The sequence below is a fragment of the Pagrus major genome, chromosome 13 (genome assembly GCF_040436345.1).
Source record: "Pagrus major chromosome 13, Pma_NU_1.0".
In the NCBI taxonomy this organism is placed as follows: Eukaryota; Metazoa; Chordata; class Actinopteri; order Spariformes; family Sparidae; genus Pagrus; species Pagrus major.
This window is the reverse complement of record NC_133227.1, coordinates 6,908,246-6,930,367: the sequence shown is the minus strand read 5'-3', so window position 1 is coordinate 6,930,367 and position 22,122 is coordinate 6,908,246. Positions and strand designations below refer to the sequence as shown.

The following is a 22,122-nucleotide window of genomic DNA, read 5'->3' as shown; positions in this document are numbered from 1 at the left end:
GACTCTCTCAGCTTAGTTAGCACACACTGCTGTGGAGCGGCTGTCTACATCCCACTGTGAGTACTTCAGCAAATTCTACCCTTCTCTTACAACTCCCTTCGGCTTTGTACTTTCTCTGTCCAATCTCCACCTTTTCCTGGGTTTTCCTTCTGCGCACCCTACAATGTGTTTAGCAGACACCAATCTGTATTCCACCAGTGTGATAGTTCTCAGTGTGAGACAAGCTTCCTTTCCCTCCAAGTGCTGCTTATGTGGTAGCCATTGTTTAACTACCCACTGTGATTGGAGGAGTCCATTTCAATCCCCTTGTTAGAGAAACCGGCTCATGCTGCCCTGGGCTATGACCCTGTTCCATTTTTTTCTCTCACAAGCTGAAAGTGACCATGTTAAAATGGAGCCGCTATCTCGTGGGATTTCGGGGGAGAAAGGAACATGGGTTTGGGAAGGGATGTGTGGTGGGGAGGGGGAGGAGGAGGGGTGGAGGTTATACTGATGACAGAAACAGTCCCATTCCTTTGGAATCTCCTCCCATTGTGGGCTACAGCCTTTCTGTCAGTTTAGGAACAGGGTTTGGGCTCTTCCGTATTCATGAAGGGAGGGACAAGATAGACGTCTGACAAAGACTTTCCAAGGAAGAGAAAAGTTTCTCAGTGTGACAGAGGTTGGGTTAAGAAATATATAGGACACTGCAACTTTAAGAAAAATGTGAAATCTGAGGAGCACAACATAATCCTCCAAATGTCTGTTTCAAGTGTTTTCTGTTTTTTTCCTTGTAGATTGTCCCAAAGATGACCACCAAAGACCAAGCAAAGTGACATGTTAGTAGGGCGGACAAACTGTCAGCACAGCACAGACAGGAAACAGGATTTTGATTGAGTGTGTGTGTGTGACTGTACAGTATGTACAAGTGCTTGTGTGGATGAGCATGCGCCTTGCTTCACAAGGAAGAGTTTATGTGTGTAAACAAGAGTGATTTGAGGAAAGAAGCAGTGGAAATCTTCTCAACGACATGAGGCTATAAACCAACACCATCCACCTCAAGAAGCTGCTGGCTAAAGGACAGCGCCTCCTCCCTGCGACTGGCTCGGCCAGGAGGCACCAGGTTAACCCCGCCATTCAGCCGCCAACATGCTGCAGCAGATTCTAAAGGACATGTACATCGACCCTGATGTGCTGGAGGCTCTTAATGAGGACCAGAAAAAGACTCTGTTCCTGAAAATGCGCCAGGAGCAAGTGCGGCGCTGGACAGAGCGGGAGGAGAAACTGGAGCGAGAAGGGGGGGACAAGCGAACAAAGCCAAAAAAAGGTAACCATGCCAACCCATTGCCGCCACCTCACCTTTTGTCAACTTTTCTTCTTCCTGTTTGTCCAGCGTGACAGGGTGCAGCTTCAAGTTTTTCAAGCATACTGACCACTGCGCTTTAATTATAATTAAAATGTGTGAAAAAAAAGCCAATCACTTAAATGGACAGAATACTCGAGGCAGACTTTTTTCGGGGCCCCCCTATACACACATTAAAATGACCTAAATGCCATTTGATTATGATTAAATATTTTAGCTAGATTTTCGTTTTTTCATACGCAATTGGTAAGCGATTTAAGAAAAGTATCGCTAAGTTTAAGAATGAATAAATAAATATGTAAACACTGAAATGAAGTTTTAGACCGGAGATTCTTGTAGATTTTCATTCTCTTAAAAATCCTTTCTCCTGTGTCTAGCCCCCCTAGTGGCAATAAGACCTTATTTTCTATTCACATGTTAAAATGTTTGTTCACAGGGTTAGGGTTAGAATGAATACATGGAATTAACATCTGAAGAAAATGTGCCATTTTTTATGCAAATTCTGAAATTCAAATTCTTAAGCAAAAAAAACAACCGATCACATATGAATGAATGTCATTCATATGTGAAGAAAACTAAACACTCGTGAAAAGGTCCAGTTCATATGTGACATTACTTTCCTGTGACGTGTTAAAATTTGACTTGACGACATGTGAAAAATAGACAATCGCACTTGAAAATGTGTGAAAATATGACGGTAACATTGATAATATTCACCCGTGAAGAATCAAATTTCATGGGACTTCATGCACCATGTCTTGTTTGCAAATTCGGCAATTTTAATCCACATGTGAAAAACAGTCAGTCGCCTGTGAATTAATGTCATTAATGTTCCAAATCCTTCTAGTCAAGACATGTGCACTGTGAGCTGTGAATTACCTGATTAACTGAGAGTTACAAAGCAGCAGAAGCATGTGTGCATCGGTTGTGACACACATCCCGTGCCGCTGGTTGCACTGTCACCGCTGTAGCTCATGTTCCCCGTCATCTCAACAGCTGTTTGCCAAGACAGGAACAGCATTTACCTAAAGTCCATTTGGCAAATTTAGAGTTTCCCAGAATACAAACTTGGGCTAACAAACACCAGCTGCTGCACATTAACGTGTCTCTCATGATGTACAAGAAGAGACTTGGAAGAGGATTGAACATGATATACAGACATAAACCAAAGAACATTTAGACTTCAGTAAAGTGAGGTTCTATTTATATCTGAAGTCCTAAACAATACAGCAGATTGATGATGTTGGTGAATTAATGTTAACATCACGCCCACAGATGATGCTAACATTTACACAAGCAAAGTAAAGTAGATGTCATGGTAAAATAATATTCACCCTGAAGTGAGTGTTTTATAAGAGGCACATATTAAAAGTGTTTAAGAAGTGGTATAATGTTTCCATAATGGTGAGCGTGAAGAATGTGTGCGTGTGTTCACACAGATATTTTGCTTTCAGCCTCTCACTCAGATCATTTTGTTCTCAGTCACACCACATGAGGAATTTTCACTGGGTCAGAGATGTCACTCATGTCTGGGACACGTGTATGATGCAAAATAGATGGCAGATGCAAACCCAAATGATTGACAGAGGCAACAAGAAAAAAAAAATGCCCTCGAGGGGGAAATGCAAAAGCGGCGTGGATGGATGGCGAACGGTTTTATTGGGAACTGGCTCCTGCTCAAGAGCGACAGTTGGAGTCAACAGAGTACATGCAGCAATCAAACATAACAAAACAACAGAAACTCAGGAGGCTGCAGGTCTGTCCTCAAACTGGTTTGACGTGTCGGACAGAATCTTGCTTGTCTGCATTTTCTCGTTGGTGGCAGCAGGTGCTGGTATGAGAAATGCGTGGTGTAATGACTGCATAGCTAACAAATTGCTTTATTTTTGGTATTCCAAAAAAGAGCATCTAGATGTAAAGGCAAAGTGTGGAAGGATGCAGCATTTGTTGAAAAACAGAAGTTGAGTGTTAATAAGTACATACTGTAAGGGTCATTTACACTGGGGACATCTTTATTTGATAGGGACAGAACGAGTCATTTACCGTCAGTACAAAATACACAATGTAAACATGCCGGATTTAGCAATAGTGCTAACAAGATACAGATGCTGATAGACAATACACAATGAAAACAAAATAAAATAAGCAACATGTCTATTTAAAAGTGGTCACAGCTGGTTTTCTTTTGTCCTCATCCCTTTAAATAAAGTATAGTGTGCTCAAAAAATAGCTTGTGACTAAAAATGTTAACTAACACTACTCTCACCTCATATTATCCCCTTATTACATTGCCTAAAATCATGCTGTTGAAGATTTTAAAAATGTTTTTGTCATCTGAACCCTCATGTCCTCAACACTTTTCACTTTTACATTTACTCAATTACTGGACTGAAGTTAAAAGTAAAGGCATCTTAATTGAGTGTTTCCATTTTATGCTAATTTTCTATTCTTCTATTCCACTACAGCACCGTCAAATATTGTGCTTTCTACTCCACTACATTTGTCTGACAGCCTTAGTTACTAGTTACTTCATAGATTACATTTTTTCATACCCTTCCAGTCCAGTGACAACCATTTTGATATTTTGAAAGTGAGTTTTCTGATACACTGAAGGATTAGGTGTTTCTTTATGCGTCGAGAAAATTCTCCTACTTCTTAAAAGATCTTGTTTTATGAATTTTGTGGCATCAAGCAGTGTGGCTGCAGATTTCAACCAACTGAATACCCCTCATCTCACTCTCCCTTAAGGGTGCTGCTAAAAACGCAAAAAAACAAAAAAACAAACAAACATGAAATCCATTCTAGGCTACTGTAGAAACATGACAGTGCAAGTGCAAACATGATGGACCCTATTTCCTTTCTCTATATACACCGATCAGGCATAACATTATGACCACCTGCCTTATACTGTGAATTTTCCTCTTGTGCAGCCAGAACAGCTCTGACCTGTCAAGACACGGACTTAAGACCTCTGAGGGTGTCCTGTGGTGTCTGGCACCAGGGCATTTTATAGTGGATCCTCTGGGTCCTGTATGTTGGGGGGTGGGGCCTCCATGGATCAGACCTGCTCCAGCACGTCTTACAGATGCTCGATCAGATTGGGATCTGGGGAATTTGGAGGCCCGGTCAACACCTCGGGCCCTTTGTTGTGTTCCTCGAGCTGTTCCTGAGCAGTGTTTGCGGTGTGTCAGGGTACATTGTCCTGCTGGGGGGCCACTGCCAGCGGGTAGTGTTGTTGTGATGAGGTGGTGTATTTGGTCCACAACAGTGTTTGGATGGGTGGTGTGTGTCAAGTGACATTCACATGAATGCCAACACCCAATGTTTCCCAGCAGAACATCGCATTGTGATGAGATAATCGATGTTATTCACGTCACCTGTGAGTGGTTTTAATGTTGTGGCTGATTCTCAGGTAATAAAATCACAGTGATTCTTAGTTTCAGAGGATTATACATACATAATTATGGATATGATATTATTTTTCTGCCATCCCAGATAGCAAAATTGTTGTGGCCCAGATCTGGCCCATCCGGTTCTGGTTTATTCGATTTGCTCTTGGCTGACATGTCTGCTTGTGGCTGATCCAGCAAAAAAGGAGTGGACCGCCCAAGCGCCATCATTCCAAGCGGTACATGGGCCAGATGAACGTGTCTAGCACAATTTCGCTATCTGGGATAGGCCCCCCTAAACTCTACACTCTGGACTTTTAAGCTAAATAATCTTGGATTATCGTCACAAAGCTCAATACAGGCTGTTTTTCCGACACCATGAAAACTTTTCAAGCTATGTGGTTCTCACAGGACAATGACGCTACAAAGACATGATGATCTTAGAACATAGAAGCTTCGCTGTGGAATTAAATCTACAACAGTATTTAAAGTGGTTAAAATTAGCTCAACATTTAACATCTACAGCAGTAAAATCCAGCAGTAACATTAATCCAAGCACATCATATATAATAGTAAAACACCAACAGGGGCCATTTTAGCACACAGTAAGTACTTTTACTTTTGATGATTTAAGTAAATTGGGTTTTGAATGCAGGACTTTGACTTGTAGTGGAGTATTTTTACTTATTTAAAGGATCAGAATACTTCTTTCATCTCTGCTAAGCAACTCAAATATGACTTCAAGCCAATTAACAGCACACTGCAGTTGCTGCATTGACTCTGATTGACATAGTAATGCGATCTGTCTTGCCTTGGCTAATAACAAAGCACTTACTATTAACTGTGGTGCAGAGTGAGAGTGAGAACAGTGCTCTTTCTATCTCTTAATGACCAATGCAGCTGTCCTTATAGGAGGCTGGATGGAGACTGCAGGCTGAGATCACATGCTCACAGCTCTTCTCCACACAGGCTCCCCATCTGTAGCTCGGAGGAAATGGTGGATAGTTCGTGTTTCTGCGCAAAAATAGGAAGTGAGACAAGACCTTCAAACAATTAGCAGGAGGCGAAACAGGAAGCATGCAGGAAATGTATGTGTTGGAAGCAAACAAAGAGAGAGAGTTTGATTATATCTGGTGGGCCTTGTGGGAGAGCTGACATGCTAAGTTTGTTTTTGTGCACAAAATGAAGCCGGCGTCTCTCTCGGCTGCTGTTGACCCTCTCAGCCTTTAGCCATGGGACTCTTGCTGTGCTGAGGATGACTTTATGGGCTATGACTACATGCTGGGGTGTTTGCGCGCATGTGTTTATCTTGTAGGCAGACTGGTGACCTTCGCATGAGGAAGAGACAAACATGAGTTTCTGTGACTTAACTTTCTTCAGTAACCTTGAATTTGTTCTTCGGATATGGAAATGATTTCTTCTTCCATTTAGAAACATCATTCTGTTTGGCCGTGCTGCATTTGAGAATTTGTTTTTACCCTGTCTATTACTGTAGCACCTGGGATATATGCCAAAACATTACATAAGTTCCCTTCTGAACACCCTTATACTCAGCTGGCATGATTCATCTCACCTGCACCTGACAATGGTGTTGTGGATTGCAGCTGTCAGTTTGGACTGATAACTTGTTTACCAGCGTCCTGACGGCTGTGGCTTCATAGTTCCATGGTATGCCCTGCTAGAATGCGATGCACAGGGCAAGCTGGCAAAACCAGTTCACTATTAAAGTATGTTATCCTGTTTTCAACCCAACAACCTCTCACCCTCTGAGCCCAACTGAGCTGGTTTATCTGCATAAAGTCACTTCCCTATGCTCCCAAATATAGTCACAAGGCATTATGTTGTCAAAGTGTACGGCCCTGCTTTGCTTGTTATGAGGACTGATTGTCCCCAAGCCAAGTTAGAGTGTAAGAGCAGATCTCGTTTATTGAACGTGGACGGGGTTTTGCCTGTTAACTCTGTTTGTATCGTCTACATGAAAGCCCCGTCTCAAACATCTGTGGTCTGCTGCTTGTGACCCACCAGCTGCTGTCTGTCTGTCTCCTGTCCGTCCAAAAGAGCAGCCTCGACTCATCAGATACACTGCTGATTCGATTTTATTTTGGAATGAACAGAGCTGCAACTGATTATCTAAGAGCGGCCAGTATTTTAAAATATTTACTAATATCTACAAATTATGACTGGGGTTTCAAAAGGTCAGAGAAAGCAGTTTTTGTAAAGTTTGATGAAAACTGAGCAACTTTTGGCCTATCACTGAAAAGAGAACATATTACATAAACAATCTTTATGTTATTAAGTGTGATCTCAGTGATTTTCTTGGGAAAATATCATATTCTGTTTCCACGTTTGTTTAAAGGTGCAATATGTAAGAATTTTAGTTCACTACATTAAAAAATGAACTAATGATTGACTCTGTATTGCGTAAGATGTCTTCTGAAAACCTCTTTCTCCCAGCGGTCCAAAGCTCCTAGCAGTGTAAATACCAACACTCCCCTGGTAGTCAGGCTAGCTGCACAGCTAACTGAGCTAACAAGCTAACAGCAGCTTCACTCATGGATGTATACAAAGAATACAGTTAGCTGTCCTTATATGCTGCCCCTGTTTGTTGGGAGTATGAATTCAAGGTGTCTGATTCTTACGCACAGCACCTTTAACCCTTCTTTGTGTGAAGCACCTCTGCATAATGTCCTAACATTTTCAAACTTTAGCTCAGGGTTTCCCTATTGTGTGTGTGTGTGTGTGTTTGTGTGTGTGTGCGTGTGTGTGTCTGTCCTCCAGCCAACAGTAAGAATGTGAGCTGGCTGCTCGGCCGGGACGGAGATGTGGCGGTCATTGTGATCGACGAGGTGGACGAGCTGAGCTCCAAATTCATCTGTTCGGGGTTTGGAGAAAAGAAGGCGTCGAATCCTCAGAACAATTCATAGTAATGCAACTTTGTCATAAACATTTGAGGGGTGATTTGGCATTATGCATGAAAATATGTATACCTACTTACTTACTAAAGAGATATGACCTGTTCTGATTATGTTTTGCAGCCATCAAACTATCTTGAAGAGCAGAAAAACCACAGAAGCTGTCAGATCTGAGAGACAGAACTTCCCTTCGAAAACACAACCTGGAATTTCACTGGATTTAAAGGTGTGTGGCTGTTTGAAGTTCAAGTATGATGTGCCTCAGTGGATGTAAAAAAAAAAATGTTTTCCTGTCTTTCATGTGACATTACTGTCTCCTGCCCCACTTCTTATTTGACCAAACAAAACAACCCAATTACGGATTAATTGGCTGAACTATTTACCACCATGTATCGCTGGTCTGTTAGACGGACTTATACCAAACTCCTTTAACATCCTCCTTGCCTGTAAGCTTTAACCTTTGCTTTTGAACTGATTCTTTTTCTCAACACTTCCACCTCAAACACATCATTTTCACTTCTCCTACCTGCAGGGTAGCTAGTTTGTGCAAACTCTCAAATATGATCCTGAGAAAGGCTGCTGGAAATCAGTCCTCATTAAAAAATGTCTGTTAATTCGAGCCTCTATTTTGTGTCAGAGGAGGTTTTCACTCTGCATAATTTCCAGGGTGGTGATATTTTTGATGTGTGTGTGTGTATACTTGGCGGTGTGTGAGCTGTTGATTTTGGAGTTGGATGGGGTGGGGGGGTGTTGTGGGGGGGGACATGTCTCCCATTTTCACGCTATCTTAAAAAGAGATTTGCTGCGTTGTCATGGCAACCGCGCACACACTGAGACAGAGCGAGCCGGGGTGGACGGTCTCATCTGGCCTGACCATGACGCTTCTGTGAGCTGGAGCTGCACGCTGCTCACTCACTGGAAACTGGAGCATCCTGCACGCTGCAGTCACATCCCATGTTTTTAAAAGATCATTTGCAATATTCCTTATTTTCTGTGATTAACTCTTTCCAACTCTCAGTAAACTCACTGCTCATTCCAAGTAGAAAACTGACTCACAGTTAAGGAGGCTGACGTGTCGCCTCTGGTATCATCTAACATGGTACTGTCTCTCCCAACAGGGGAAACGTGAGGAGACGAGCACTTTACTCCCTCTGCCGGTGAGTTGGAGCAACTGCCTGCTGTAACTGAGCTCTCTGTGCTCTCGGGCTGCATCATGGCCTGTAACGCTCATGTAATGTCTTTGTTAAACCCACAGGTGTCAGTGAGCGAGCATTCATCACCTCCAGCAGCAGCAGAAAAGGTACTTGTGAATTCAAGTAATAGTGAGTCTTTTTTCTTCCTTCTGGTTGCTGCAATCCAGTTTTAAAGATACTTTAGATGGTTTATAAAGCAAATGTCTGTTTATTTTCCTGCACTGAACAGCACATTTCAAAGACAAATCCTCACATGTCCCAGCAAAGTGTGATTAATAGTAAAGGACTCCGCTCCTCAGCTCTTGCAAGAGTGCTTGCGTGTCTCTTTCATGGCACCCTCTGTGAGTAACAGGAAATGGTGGTTGGGCCAGCTGTCCCCTCACTCCCAGCCTCTCCGCAGATCATCTTTCTCCCAGCATTCTCCCTCTCTTCTCCACGCTCCTGCTCGCCTGAGCCGCCGCACCCCTCGCACACAGCTCTCTCCCGGGAACAGCTGAACTGAACTGTCCTCCCACTGGCTCCATCATCGCTCCAGCCTTGGGGTTGTCTGGGGAGTGTGCTCTCTATCTCCCCTCGCTTTCCCTTCTCTTCCTGTGTTTATGTGCACGCAAATGTGTGTGTGTGTGTGTGTGTGTGTGCAGGTGACACGCGCCACGAGAACAGCTGAATCACAGAGGCGAGGCAGGATTTCTGGACTGCCCTAGAACAGATGGTTGATGAACTTGATCAGGGAATTAAAACGCCAGAGATAGAGAATGCGTCAGTCGCAGATGGATGGGATTGTGGGATAGTCTCCTGAGGTTTGGGCGCGTGAGCTCTCCTCTGTTCTCTGTTTTTTTCCCTCCTCTTTGCCACAGAGAGAAATGTCTCTCCCTCACTTCTTAAATCTATACCAGACTCTCTATACGACAGGCCCCAACACATCTCCGGCCAACCCATGCTGATGTGGCAATGAACATCCGCACCTTAGGAGGTTTGGAGGGTGTGACAGCCAAGAAATCACAGCCTCCCCCTTGCAAGATTCATTATTTCGTCCAGTGTCTTGTTTGGAGATAGGGTGATTTGTGTAAAGGGGGGCTGGTTTTGGTGCTGCAGATGTAGCGGTGGCCGTTGCTGCAGGTTTTCTCCAGTTGATTTAGAGAGGGAAGGAGTCAGCCTGAGAGAGGGGGAGCGAGTGAGATTGTTGATTAAGAAGGCGTGAGATCAGGGAGGAAGATTAGCCAGGCAGCTTGATTTCCAAGTCACCTTATAATTTTCTCTTCCACACATCCTTAAACTCTTAATCAGTGGTCATAGTTGTGTGTGTTTCATTACGGAACAGTGGAGTCGTCTGAGAGCTGTAATTTGGTGAATCATTTATCCAGTGATTTAATCAAACATGACAGTAATTCCACTGTATGTGAATTAGCTGTCAACACTGATCGCACTCCTCTGTCCTCTTTTGTCACTCTTCCCTATGCAGCCCGAGTCGAAGTCAGCCAGTACGACTGAGGAGAAGTCAGCTCCCCAGCCCTCCATCTGCTCCCGGCCTCCCATGAGAGCTAGCCCTGTCAATGTGAGACCGGCTTCTGCAAATGCGGCACCAGGCTCTGTCAACACGAGGCCTGGCCTCGCAAATCTGAGGCTGGCCACCGCCGCACCATCAGCTTCCCCCAGCAGCACTGTCAAAATAGACTCTGGAGCAACGTTACCCACCAAGGTTGGCCTGCGCGCACAGGAGCCTCAGAAGCCCCAGGAATCACAGGGTGGGAAAGGTGAGCGAGCATCAAGAATAGTAAGGGGACATGATGGATCTAAATTTCCAATCAGAGGGCCAAAAATAACCTACCCTGACACTGTTTATCAAATTCAATCTTTAATATTCGAATTTCATAAAGATGTAGATGACAATATGCTACAATATTTTAAATATATTAAAAAATTCATTTCAGATTTCATTTGAAATATAGAACTAATTTTTGCCCAAAATGAAACTTACACCCCTCTGATTCTCAGCCCTCAAACTGAGCCAGTATTTTATTCCACTCCCCACTTTCTTGTCTTTCACTCGCTGGCTAATCCAGAGAAAAATACCACAGCATTATGGGTGGTGTCATCATGGATAAACACAGCTAATAGACACATCCCTGAAATTGCTATCCATGAATCTTATTGTCAAACTTGTGTTATTTTATTTAGATTTTTCAATATATACGATTCACACATCCACATCAAAAAAGACCCACAATATTACAACAGAAGATTGTATAACCCAATTATAGTCGTAGTCTTTGTATGCAATCCATAAAAAACACAAGTTATATAAATGATGAAAAATGAAACTATTTTCGTAGTGAAGTGTGGAGGATGAGTTTAGGAGTCTCACAGCATGAGGAAGGAAGCTTCTCTGTAGTCTGGTCGTACGGCAGCATGGTCATGCAGGCTGTGTCACAAGCTCAACTCAACCTCAGCGTTTTTATTTCTAATTCACTGAAATGAAATATGTTAAAGATGCTACAAGGAGCTTAAATGTTTTGTTAATTCTGGCGATCCCTGTGGACAAAAGCGGTATGAGCACCACTACCTCCTTTAATAAGGATCTTAATCTGGCTAGCGTTTGTTCTGGAGGTGGGTGAAAGAAAGACGTAGCATACTTTTAATACTATGTTTCTTTATTAAACACAGCTGTTGGGCACATGGGGATGAGGTAATGTGTCTATTTGTGGCTATGTACGATTAATAACTGTAATATAACAATCATGAAAGGAGGTAAATTTTATTTAGTGCCGTACCACCAGACCTCAGGCTGTGAGAATTCATCCGCAGGACTCAGCCATAGGAAATATTTTTAATTTTATGACTTATCAAACTGAGATAAGTTGGAATCCGAAACAGAACAGCCAATCATCTCGCTGCTGGTCTCATTTACTCATGTGGGTTGTATAGAGGCATCGGTATGTTTTGTAAGAAGTTAAATGTTTGTTGTCGTGTGATTAAATCTGAATAAACCCACACATACCGTCGTGTAAAACTAAAATACCATTCCTCTCTGGTGAATAACACCATCTATTAGTCTTTACTATTGTCAACCAGGTTCAATACGATCGTTCAGATTCTGACCACTCAGTTGTTATGTTCTATATGGCATCATTGTCCAGCTGTCCTAAATTCTGCCAAAAAAGCTCAAGAAAATCAAAGAACAGAAAACACACAATAACCAAACACCTCAAACCAGATTTAAGTATAAAGTATTTATAAATCTTTTATGTGCACAATGCCTGTAATACCTCTGCAACTAGCTTACATGACGCCAACGAGAGAAGCCCTTTTCCACTGCTTCTCCTCTCAGAGTCATAACGTGTGTGGAGAGCTGAGCAGAACCAGGCTGAACAAAGTTCACACCAGATAGATTTCTCAGCACTGCAGCAAGGAAGAGGGATTTATTTCCTCCAAACCTAATGTACTCGCCAAATAGTGCCTCAGCCCGCTGGAATCTTTATGGACTGGCAGAGCAAAATGAGGCCAGCCTAGAGGGGAAAAAAGCTTATGTGACCGGGATTTGTGTCGTGGTTCCACATCACACCCACACACCTGCTTGTTTGGTAGCTCCTCTATTGTCATTGGTGGCAGGGAAATTGTGAATTAGCAGTCTAGATTGATTGAAATGCATGGTCATTTAACCAGTTCATGTCTGATACTTAGGGACAGACATATGAGAGAAAACGCTGGTCCCCCTTTTTAATATCCTGTCGGCTGAAATGAGCATTATGAAACCTCCAAACTTCATGGTGATTAACAGTCTTTTTTTTTTAATGGTAACCTAGCTCATTTAAAATCTTCTATTTTTCTCTGCCATTCGGTGATTTGGCATAATTAGTATGTCTTTCCTATTGCAAACCCATGGTATAATAACACCCTGTATTCACTATATTAACTGGCTGGTGAGAGATATGTTTATTGAAATGAAATATCTTTCAATGCTTCTTGTTTTACCCCCAGTTTAGTTTAATTACATAAGAATATACAGTGCTGTAAAGGTTACTTTTGAAGTGTAATAGATTACAGATTAGAAGTTTCCTTTAAATGTTATGATTAATGTTACCTTTTTAATTACTTAATCAAATGAAAGTCATTTTTCAAACAAATGTTTGAACTGGGCAACAGGGCCTCACAAAACATAAAAATGCACACATAAATATCAAGGGAATCAACCAATCGCAACCGAAGCGAGCAATGCACATTGATTTGATTGCCAGACGACAGGCGGTGCAAATTCAAACTAGAGAACCAATCAAAAAAACAGAGATCAGAGTTTGAGTTCGCACTGCCCAGTGAATGGAGCCTGTCTAGTGCATGTTATACGGCTCCTTGTAAGCCATCCTACCCTCGATGATGTTGTTGTTGTCTGGAAATATGAACAAAGAAGGGACTCCTGCCTGAAAGAAATGTATATTCTATGTATATAAGCTTTTTACCAAAATAATCAGTGTTTAAAAGTACCCAAAAGTCATACTTGAGTAAAAGTATGTTGAAATATTACTTTGTAAAGAACAATTACCTCACTGAAAATAATATATTCAGATGTAATAACCAACATTCTGATTTAGTAACGGTAATTTAATTACATATTTTTTCTCAGTAATTGTAACAGAATACAATTACATTTATTTTGTGATTCAATTACAAGTAACTAGACAGCCCCAAAACTGAGAATATCCATACATCTGAGATTCAACCGTATATGAAAATAAGGTGATGGCTTGCTAAGGTTGCTGGCACATGAGACTTTAATCATTTGAATAAATCTTAGAATTTGTGTGCTGGCCTTAGATAATGTTGTCTACCTTATCTGATAGTCTGCTGTCATTAGACCAGTAAGAACAGGCAGTAATGGGAGAGTGGTGGCAAAACTAGCCAATTAACTGCATCCCTCACAAGAATTACATTTAAACTGGGTTTCTCATTTTATTTATCTTTTCACAAACCAGTAGGAAGGTGCTCTGTCTTTTTGTTTCTCTCTTTGTGTCTGCGCTACTTGTCTGCCTGAACTTTTCACGCTTTTTCTTCACAGCAGATATCTTGGGCCTTGACATGAATAATATTTTCATTATTGTCTTCCACTGTATTGTGCATATTACTTTGTTTTTATCACAGTTGTGATTCCTAGACTTCCTGTCTGAACACGGCCGCCAGTTTCATGAATTGACCAAACACTCATTCACCATACAGTGACCCAGTTATGCAGAATAAAGGGGGTAGTGGGAAGGTGAAGTTAGCACCATCCAGTGGAAAACAGTGATACTGTGTGGGGGGAAGAAAAAAAAAGGCCAGTTGGATCGAAAACCTTATTTCCATAGGGTCCCTCTGCTGGAAACATGTTCATCCTACAGCACAATCATACCACACTCAGTGCAACAGTTCCTGAAAGTTGAGTTTTTCGGATTGAATACAAGAGTAAAATATCTTATTTACAGTGTTTGAGCTGAGTTAGGTAAATTGTCATCTTGACAAACAAGAGCAATCGGCAATAATGAGTGTCTGCACTTTTCTAGCACTTGATAAAGCTGAATGGAAAAACAACCCTAAAACTATTTCTTTCTTTTTTTTTCCCTTGAACTCTTTAGTGTCTGTCTGATTCTGAAAATTTCTGGCACTTTATTGTAGATCTTGGAGTCTGGACAAATCTCTCCGAAATCCAGACACAAGAGAGCTAACAAGCTCTTAATAATGTCACCAAGAAGCAAAATCCTGGAAATATTTGTGAAATTATGTTTGCAGATATTGACAGAACTAAACTGGACTGAATATAGAATATCATGATCAAAGAGCGTTTCAAGGGAATTTCTGCTCTGCTGCCGTCAAGTAAGAAATCTGTTTGTGTAGGCATGTGCCGTGAGCTCAGAGCTTTTAAGGTGATTTATCAACTGGATCAGGATCAACAGTTTCACAGAACAGAAATGACTAAAATCTGGAAAGAAAAGAAGAAACCACAAGATACATCTCCAATAAATCATGGTAGCATGGGCGTGTTTTTTCTTTTTTGTGTGTGTGCCTGCACCCACGTTAGGGGCTGGATATGAGATCAGTGGGCAATGCCAGGGCAGCGAATAACAGACGGGTGTGGGGAAAAGAAAGGGAAAGGAAAAGGAAAGGAACAGCTGGTGTGGTGGGAGTTGAGGTGGGCCGAACACAGCGCTGAATAAATGTGTCTTGACTCTGGACAAAAAATACTGACTGAGTGTCTGTCCTTGACAATGGCAGGAAGCTTGTTCCAAGGGGAGGAGGAGGCCGACTAGGATAAGGCTCATGCCTCAGCTGTTTTCTTTTGAATGTGGGTAATGACAAGGATTCCTGCATCCTGTGAGCAGGGCCTGTGGCCCACACTACACTTGTAGAACTTAATAATCTGCTTTAGTGACAGTCATGTAGTGTATTTTACAAGTATCCACTGGAGCTGGACTAAACTTGTTCTGACCTGCTGAATAAAACGCTTGAGAATTCAAGAAGTTTGATGAGAGTGGATGCCACGACAAAAACTTTTTTTATTAAACCAGAGATGACAGGATAAAATGTATCCAAAGTAACAAGCTCTAGATATTGTCAAAATGCAGCTGTAAAATGTCAGGAAATTGATGCGATTTTTAAAAATAATTATAATAATTATAACTTTCTTTATATAGCACCTAACAGAGTAACAAAGTGCTGCACTTACACACAACATATCAAACAATTAAAAGAGTCACAAATAAAGCAAGTTTTGTGGTGCAGTTACAAATATAAATGCAGACATAAGAAAGTGTAACACACGGAGACAAAATAAGTAAAACCCGAATAATAAAACAAAGATAAAATCATCAGAATCAGGGGTTAAAAGCAGCATCATACAAGAGTGTGAGTGAGTGAGTGAGTGAGTGAGTGAGTGAGTGAGTGAGTGAGTGAGTGAGTGAGTGCGCCTGATCTCTTTAGGCAAGACACTGCACAGTTTAGGGGTTCTGGCAGCGAATACATAATAACCTTGAGTCTTAAGAAACAACTTTGGGACTTTTTGAAGGGCAGTGATTGAAAAAAGTTTGACATTTTTATCTACTTTAGTATTGTCTGAAATACAAAATTCATGACATTTTAACTTCTTAAGTTTACTTATCTTTAAAAAAAATACTATTAGCCTAAAGTTATAAATATAGTCAGGTAAAAATAATGATTTAATTAATAATAAAGTATAAAAAAATATAAAAATAGTTTTCATTATATTAGTCTGAACGATATAAAAATCACATTACATTTATTTAGATGGATATTGTGATATTACTGACAATATTTTAAGTGAGAATGGTAATTTTTGCCCTTAATTTTCACTGAAAAATATCTAAAAATGGTGACTGTGCAACCATGTTCCTTCGTGTCTATAGAATATAATTTGTGGGCAAGGTGATCTCTCTTGCACCACAGTGCGTCATTTATACACTTGGCCATATTACAGTTCCAATAATATTTTCATTAGTTGTTCAGCCCTAAAATGACACCAGTTGAATCAAAAACAGTGTTTATTTACTTGATTTGCCTGTTACTAATCCTTCCTTCTCACCATTTTTTCTCTTCTGTGTCTATCACCTGAAGCATTTTCTGTGCTGTCACCAAATTTACTAAATTTACTTCCAACCACAATGATCAGTGTCTTCTGGCTGTTTGGGTACGAGGGTGAGAATTAGTTTAAACCAATCTACTCTTTCTTAAAATCAGGGATATTGTCATTTAAAATCTGTAATTTAAAATACCCTGTTAAAGGAGACCTATTATGCTTTTTCAGTTCTTCCCTTCATTCAGTGTGTCATATAGGTTCTTGTGCATGTAAACAGTCTTGAAAGTTAAAAAGCCCAAAGTCCACTTCAACGGGAGCTCCCCTCTCCCACAGAAGACACTTCTCCTGAAACGCCTCGTCAGTAGTCCCGCCTTTAATTCCCTGACTTTGTGACATCACACTATGTAACCATGTCACACATTTGCATAATTTATGTGTATTTTTACAGTAGAAGTGAAGCTAACTGGAAGCTGATCACCCAACAGAGCCGTACGGAGGAATGGTTTCTAGCTCAGGCGTGTGTCAGCTGATCAATCAGGGGAGACTGGGTGTTCAGGAGGGGGGCCTTAAAGAGACAGGAGCTAAAACAGAGTGTTTCAGACAGAGGGGGAATACAGTGCTGGAGCCCTGGACAGTATGAGAAAAGTGATGTGTTTTTTTTAACGTTAAAGCATGTTAACTTATTCTAGTAGTAACCCAAAATAAAATTATGAATCTGAAATTTAGCATAATATGTTTCCTTCAAAGTTGTGTGTCATCTGCATAAAATCGAAAGTGGAGGATGTAACATGTCAGATAACAGGGAGAGCATGTAGGGTCAGAATGAGCATAGAGCTGAACCGGGAGATGCAGAAACATCGGCCGTGTGTTAGCGTACATACTGTATGTGTCGTGCAATTTGAGAATACATGAGCGTGAAAGTGTATCAATCTCCAGCAGCTGGCGGTATGAGTTCATGTGTGTGTGCGTGTGTGTTCATGTTTATAAACCCGTCTCTGTCTGTCGGTCGGCTTTCCTCTCCTCTCTCTTCACCTTCAGAGGGAAGGACACGCATTCCAGCGCTGCTTCCCGACTCTAGCCCTGGGCGACGCTCAGCCAGAGCTGATAAGTGACAGGGGCCCCAGCCCCCACACAGGAGCACCCCCCCCCGACTGCCGCGCACTTTGCTTACGCTCACACTCTCTCTCTCTGTCTCTCACACACACACACACACACACACACACACACACACACACACACACACACACACACACACACACACACACACACACACACACACACACCTCCTCCCCCCCTGCCCTTCAGTCCACAGACACGCTGCTCGGGAATTCTGCCCTCTGCCCCACTTCTGCCCCCCACCTCCACCACCCGACCCCCCCGCCCACCGTCCTCTCTTTCTGCCAGAGACGTGGAGGTCTTTAAAGAGATAGATTGGTCTTTAATTTTTGTGCTAGCCTGGTCAGTGACACTGCTTCCCGCCCCCTTCCTCTTTGTCCTCCCTGTACATTTACGAGCTGGACTGAGATGTGAGGAGTGGCGTAGCAAAGCTCAAATGGGAGATTAATCAATCTTGACGAGTGATTTAATGCGGAGATTCTCTTTCATTTTAATAGGTGTTTTCGCAGGTAGCTTTAATGACTGTTTCTGCTGACGGAGCTGAAGAGTGCAGCTGCTGAGGAGAGTTTCAGGCAGAAAGGCGTGGGGTTTGAGCATTTTTTATTTTGGGTGTGTTAAGACAGGTTCGTCAGGTTACCTGTGGGAAGGTTTTGCTTGAAGAAATACTGCCTATATATATATATATATATACATATATATATGTATATATGTATATGCATATATATATTTATAAACACATACAGTATATATAGGTCTACTTGTATTTTTTTCTCTACAACGCTACACCAAATCTCCTTCTCCTTCTCTCTCTATCTCTCTGTCTCTCTATTAAGCATTCCACTCAGACCTGCATCGAGGCTCTGAGCTCAAAAAACTCTCTGACCACGAGTGTGTGTGTGTGTGCGTGTCTGTGTTTGTGTGCATCTGTGCGTGTGTGTGTGCTCGGTGCGTGCCTGAATGTGTGTCAGCCTCAATTGCTGGAGCCTATCCAAGGTTTCCGTGGTGACCACACAACACAACGAGACAATCAGAGGCAAGCCCACGCAGCGCGGCGAGAGGACATTAACACAGGAACCGCGGGTCAGGGGGCAGAGGAAGGCAGGGCAAGACGGGGAGAGAGGAAGAGATGAAGAGGAGGGCGGAGGGAGGTGTTAGAGCCATGGGAGAGAGGGGCAGGAGAGAGTGAGGGCGAGGAGAGGAAGGGGAGTAAACAACGGTAAACAATAACACAACCTTAAAGGCTACTTTAGGTCTCTCCTTTTTATGCCTGCAAGACATCAAGAGCTTTAAAGGTTTCCTGGCCGCAGTGTGGTTTTGGCTGTATCCCCACCTTTATGTGTGTGTGTGTGTGTGTGTGTGTGTTGTGTTAGTCAGAGATGGCTGCATGCGTGACTGAATCCATGAGCAGTAGGGCTGTGCAAAGGTGCATGCTTGTGTTGTTGTGTGTGTGTGTGTAAGTGAGCACGCACAGACCTGAAAGTAACATGAGAATGCGCGTGTGTCTTTTGAAATTCACAGTGAGAAACTGTGTGTACGCTTGTGCATGTTTTCACTTTATTTCGCCAGTGTGTGTGTGTGTGTGTGTGTGTGAGCTGTGTGTGCGTCTGTAGCTGTGCACGCGGGCGCTCTCACATATCTCTGTCCCCCGGGGATGACGCTAAAAATATGTGGCTCCTCAAGCCTTCTGGTGTCTGAGCAGCGTCTGTCTGCTCTCCATTGCCGTCCCTGTGGCCCTCCCTCCCCTCCGTTACTCCTGTTCCCTCCATTCCTCCCTCAATTACACCCTCTTCCAAACACAGTACCTCAGCAAGCGCGCACACACACACACACACAAACTACACCCAGCTGTGTCCCTACTACACTTCCACTGAGGATGACCTCTGCTCAGGCAGAGTGGGATAAAGGGAGGCGAGTGAAAAGGAGGAAAAAAGGTAGAAGAGAAATGTAGGCAACAGTATTTGGAGAGGGGAAATGATCGAGTAGTGTGGGAAGACTGGATTCCTGCTTTTACAAAAATACTGTAACAGAGATGTGCTGAATGTGTAGCTGTCATTCTTTGTGGTTTTTACTGGTTTGCACCGAAACATAAGGAGTTTAAACTGGTTTTCACTTGGATTTCATGTTCTCCTAAAATGGTGTTGTGTTTCCTTCTGAAATAAGACAATGACCACTGTATTTGACAGTAAACAAGGTCTCCTTTTGACGGGAATAGTCCAGAAAATCATCTAATAATACAGAGTGAAGCAAAAAATTGAGAGAGAGTGCAAATGAAGTGATAATTGTGTACTAAAATCCCTTGAAGGACTTTTTATTTCATTTTTTTTTTTTTGCATTTTTGTATTTGATTTTTTTCATGTTATTGTTTTTATGTCCTCCATGTTCATGTCCTTCATTCTCATATTATCTGCCTTGTCTGGTTTGGTTAAAAGGGCACAATGTAGTTTTGGAAAATAAATTCAAACTCATGATATATTTATTTTTTCCATAACTGAATAAACAAGCTGTACTCAGAGGAAAATAAGGTCCCCAGAACACTGTTTGATGCTAGAAAGGTGGCAGGGTCCGCCACATATAAACAAAGTAAAACATTATGAAACTGTGTTGCCCCTGAAGGTCAGTTTGTTTTTCAGTTTGTTTAGACATAAGAAGGTAATGAAGGTCTTTTTCATCTGATTGAAATTTCTTAACAAAACAACATAGTGCACCTTGTGCTATATAAATAAAGTTTATTATCATTATTATTAGTTAAAAAAAGGTTTATTTCAGGATGTTACCACCGTTTATGGCAGATAAAAAAGTAGCACTAAAAACAAGTGACCTGCAGGTGTCATATAATAAACCCCAAGAACACTAAAGTTAGAAATAGTCAAACTCAGTTTATGTGTATTAGGCATTAAATATTTTGTAAATGGCGTTTTGAAATTTCCAATTTTGCATTTTTTTTTAATCCAACTGTCAGAGAATGTCAATATATTCAAAAAATACACTCCAAATTCTCAATTTTATTCATTGTTTGAAATACAAGTCGGGCGATGCAGTCAGGCTGACATATGTTAGAGCTCTTAAGGAAATCTGACCCTCTCTCTTTGCAGATATCGGTGCATCACAAGCGTCTCGGAGGGCTGCCCCAGAGGAGGCCGGGTCATCAGGGAGCGCCCCAACCTGCGCAGGGCGTGGCCGGGTGGCTCAGCTGATGAAAACCTTCAGCGTCGAAAACACTACGTCCCCCGCACAAACCCCCTCTCGAGGCATCAAGCCCCCTCTCCCCTCCAAGCCAAGCCACTTGCGTCTAACGACCACACCGACTGTGAGGTAATCCTTACACACCGATGCACAGACGCCCACCCAGCTTCGCTCACGCATGACTCAAATGAAGCCACACTGGACACAGTTGGACACCTGATGTGGAGCCTCAGCCAGTGGGCTAATTGGATGGAGAACTCCGAAGGTGGCTGTCAGAAATGTTAAAGTTCACAATGTTGCTTTCACTCCCAAAGCACAGCAATGGAAATGCTTGAATGTAATGTTTTTATTTTTTCGATGCTACAGTACTGTAAACACTATCTGTGGGCCAGAAACTCCAAAGCAATTGATTGCGACATATTTTCCAGGGAACTGATGACTATCACATGTATTCACGTATTGTTGTTTTTCAAACACGCCCTTATTCTCACAACCTTCTTAGTCCAATCACAAACTCTGCACGCACAATACTGTTTACTTACTACATTTTCATCCCTTATGAGACAGTTTGCATTAGCTCATATGCAGACACACGTGCGGTTCAGGACAAAAGAATGAGCCTGGGAATTAAGGCATAATGGGGTGAAATAAGGCACAGTAGGGTCCTCCTTCATCTTGCTGTCTCCTCCCTGGGAATAGTGTAGGGTTGTTTATTTGTCACAATGCAATGTATGTCTCCCCCTGCCACCTGGCAGGAGCCTCACTGCGACCTGTTGTGGACCAATGACAGTGCCAAATGCCTCGTCTGTCGCTCCCTGTGGATCAAGTTAGACAGTCGCTGCCAAATAATCCAGCTCTGTGTTACTCTTTCTCCAATTTTCTCAGTACTATTTTAGAGACGTGTGGCTGTACTTTGTGTTGTTTTTTTTGTTGTTTTTTACATTTTCTATAGGGAGAAAGATGTTTTGTAATGGGATATTTAACGTTGCTACAACGCTCACTTGTAAAATGACATTTGCAAGTGCATTTTTTATGTCAGGCTTGTATGGTGCAATCAAAGAAACAATAAAATTGTGTAACTTGTACACCTTGTATCTTGAAAGTCTTCTTTTGTTGTGTTGTTTTGGATTCCTGTGTCTCTCTCCCACTCTTTCTGTCGCTAACTTCCATCCTCATAATACCATTCTGAAATAAAACATAATTCTTTTTAATTTCTTGTAGCTTACAGAAAGCAAATGTCTACAACAATATTATAATTCTTTCAACTGATACAATCAGGATTGGACACACACACACACACACACACATTCAGCTGTCCTTGTTCAGACCTTACATTTACTTCCATTCATTCAGGACAGCCTAACCCCAACCTTTAACTAACCTGAATTCACACCTTAACCCTAACCTTAACATTTTTGTTGTTTGTTTG

General features: G+C 42.0%; 1 protein-coding gene across 1 annotated transcript; it reads left to right on the top strand.

Annotated features, from left to right (window-relative positions):
• Positions 1–980: 980 nt before the first annotated feature.
• LOC141006574 (uncharacterized) lies at positions 981–21,778 on the top strand. The gene is made up of 7 exons (XM_073478783.1): positions 981–1,306; positions 7,510–7,654; positions 7,767–7,869; positions 8,762–8,800; positions 8,899–8,943; positions 10,299–10,590; positions 20,603–21,778. The coding sequence occupies exons 1-7, from the start codon at positions 1,129–1,131 to the stop codon at positions 20,824–20,826; spliced, it is 1,026 nt and encodes a 341-aa protein (XP_073334884.1). The 5' UTR covers positions 981–1,128; the 3' UTR covers positions 20,827–21,778.
• The last annotated feature ends 344 nt before the right edge of the window (positions 21,779–22,122 follow it).

Bases quoted from the DNA above. Each gene is read 5' to 3' on its own strand.
- LOC141006574 (XM_073478783.1), top strand. From the start codon at position 1,129: ATGCTGCAGCAGATTCTAAAGGACATGTACATCGACCCTGATGTGCTG. The intron at 7,655-7,766 runs GTAATGCAACTT...TATGTTTTGCAG, and splicing joins AATCCTCAGAACAATTCATA to CCATCAAACTATCTTGAAGA. The intron at 7,870-8,761 runs GTGTGTGGCTGT...CTCTCCCAACAG, and splicing joins GAATTTCACTGGATTTAAAG to GGGAAACGTGAGGAGACGAG.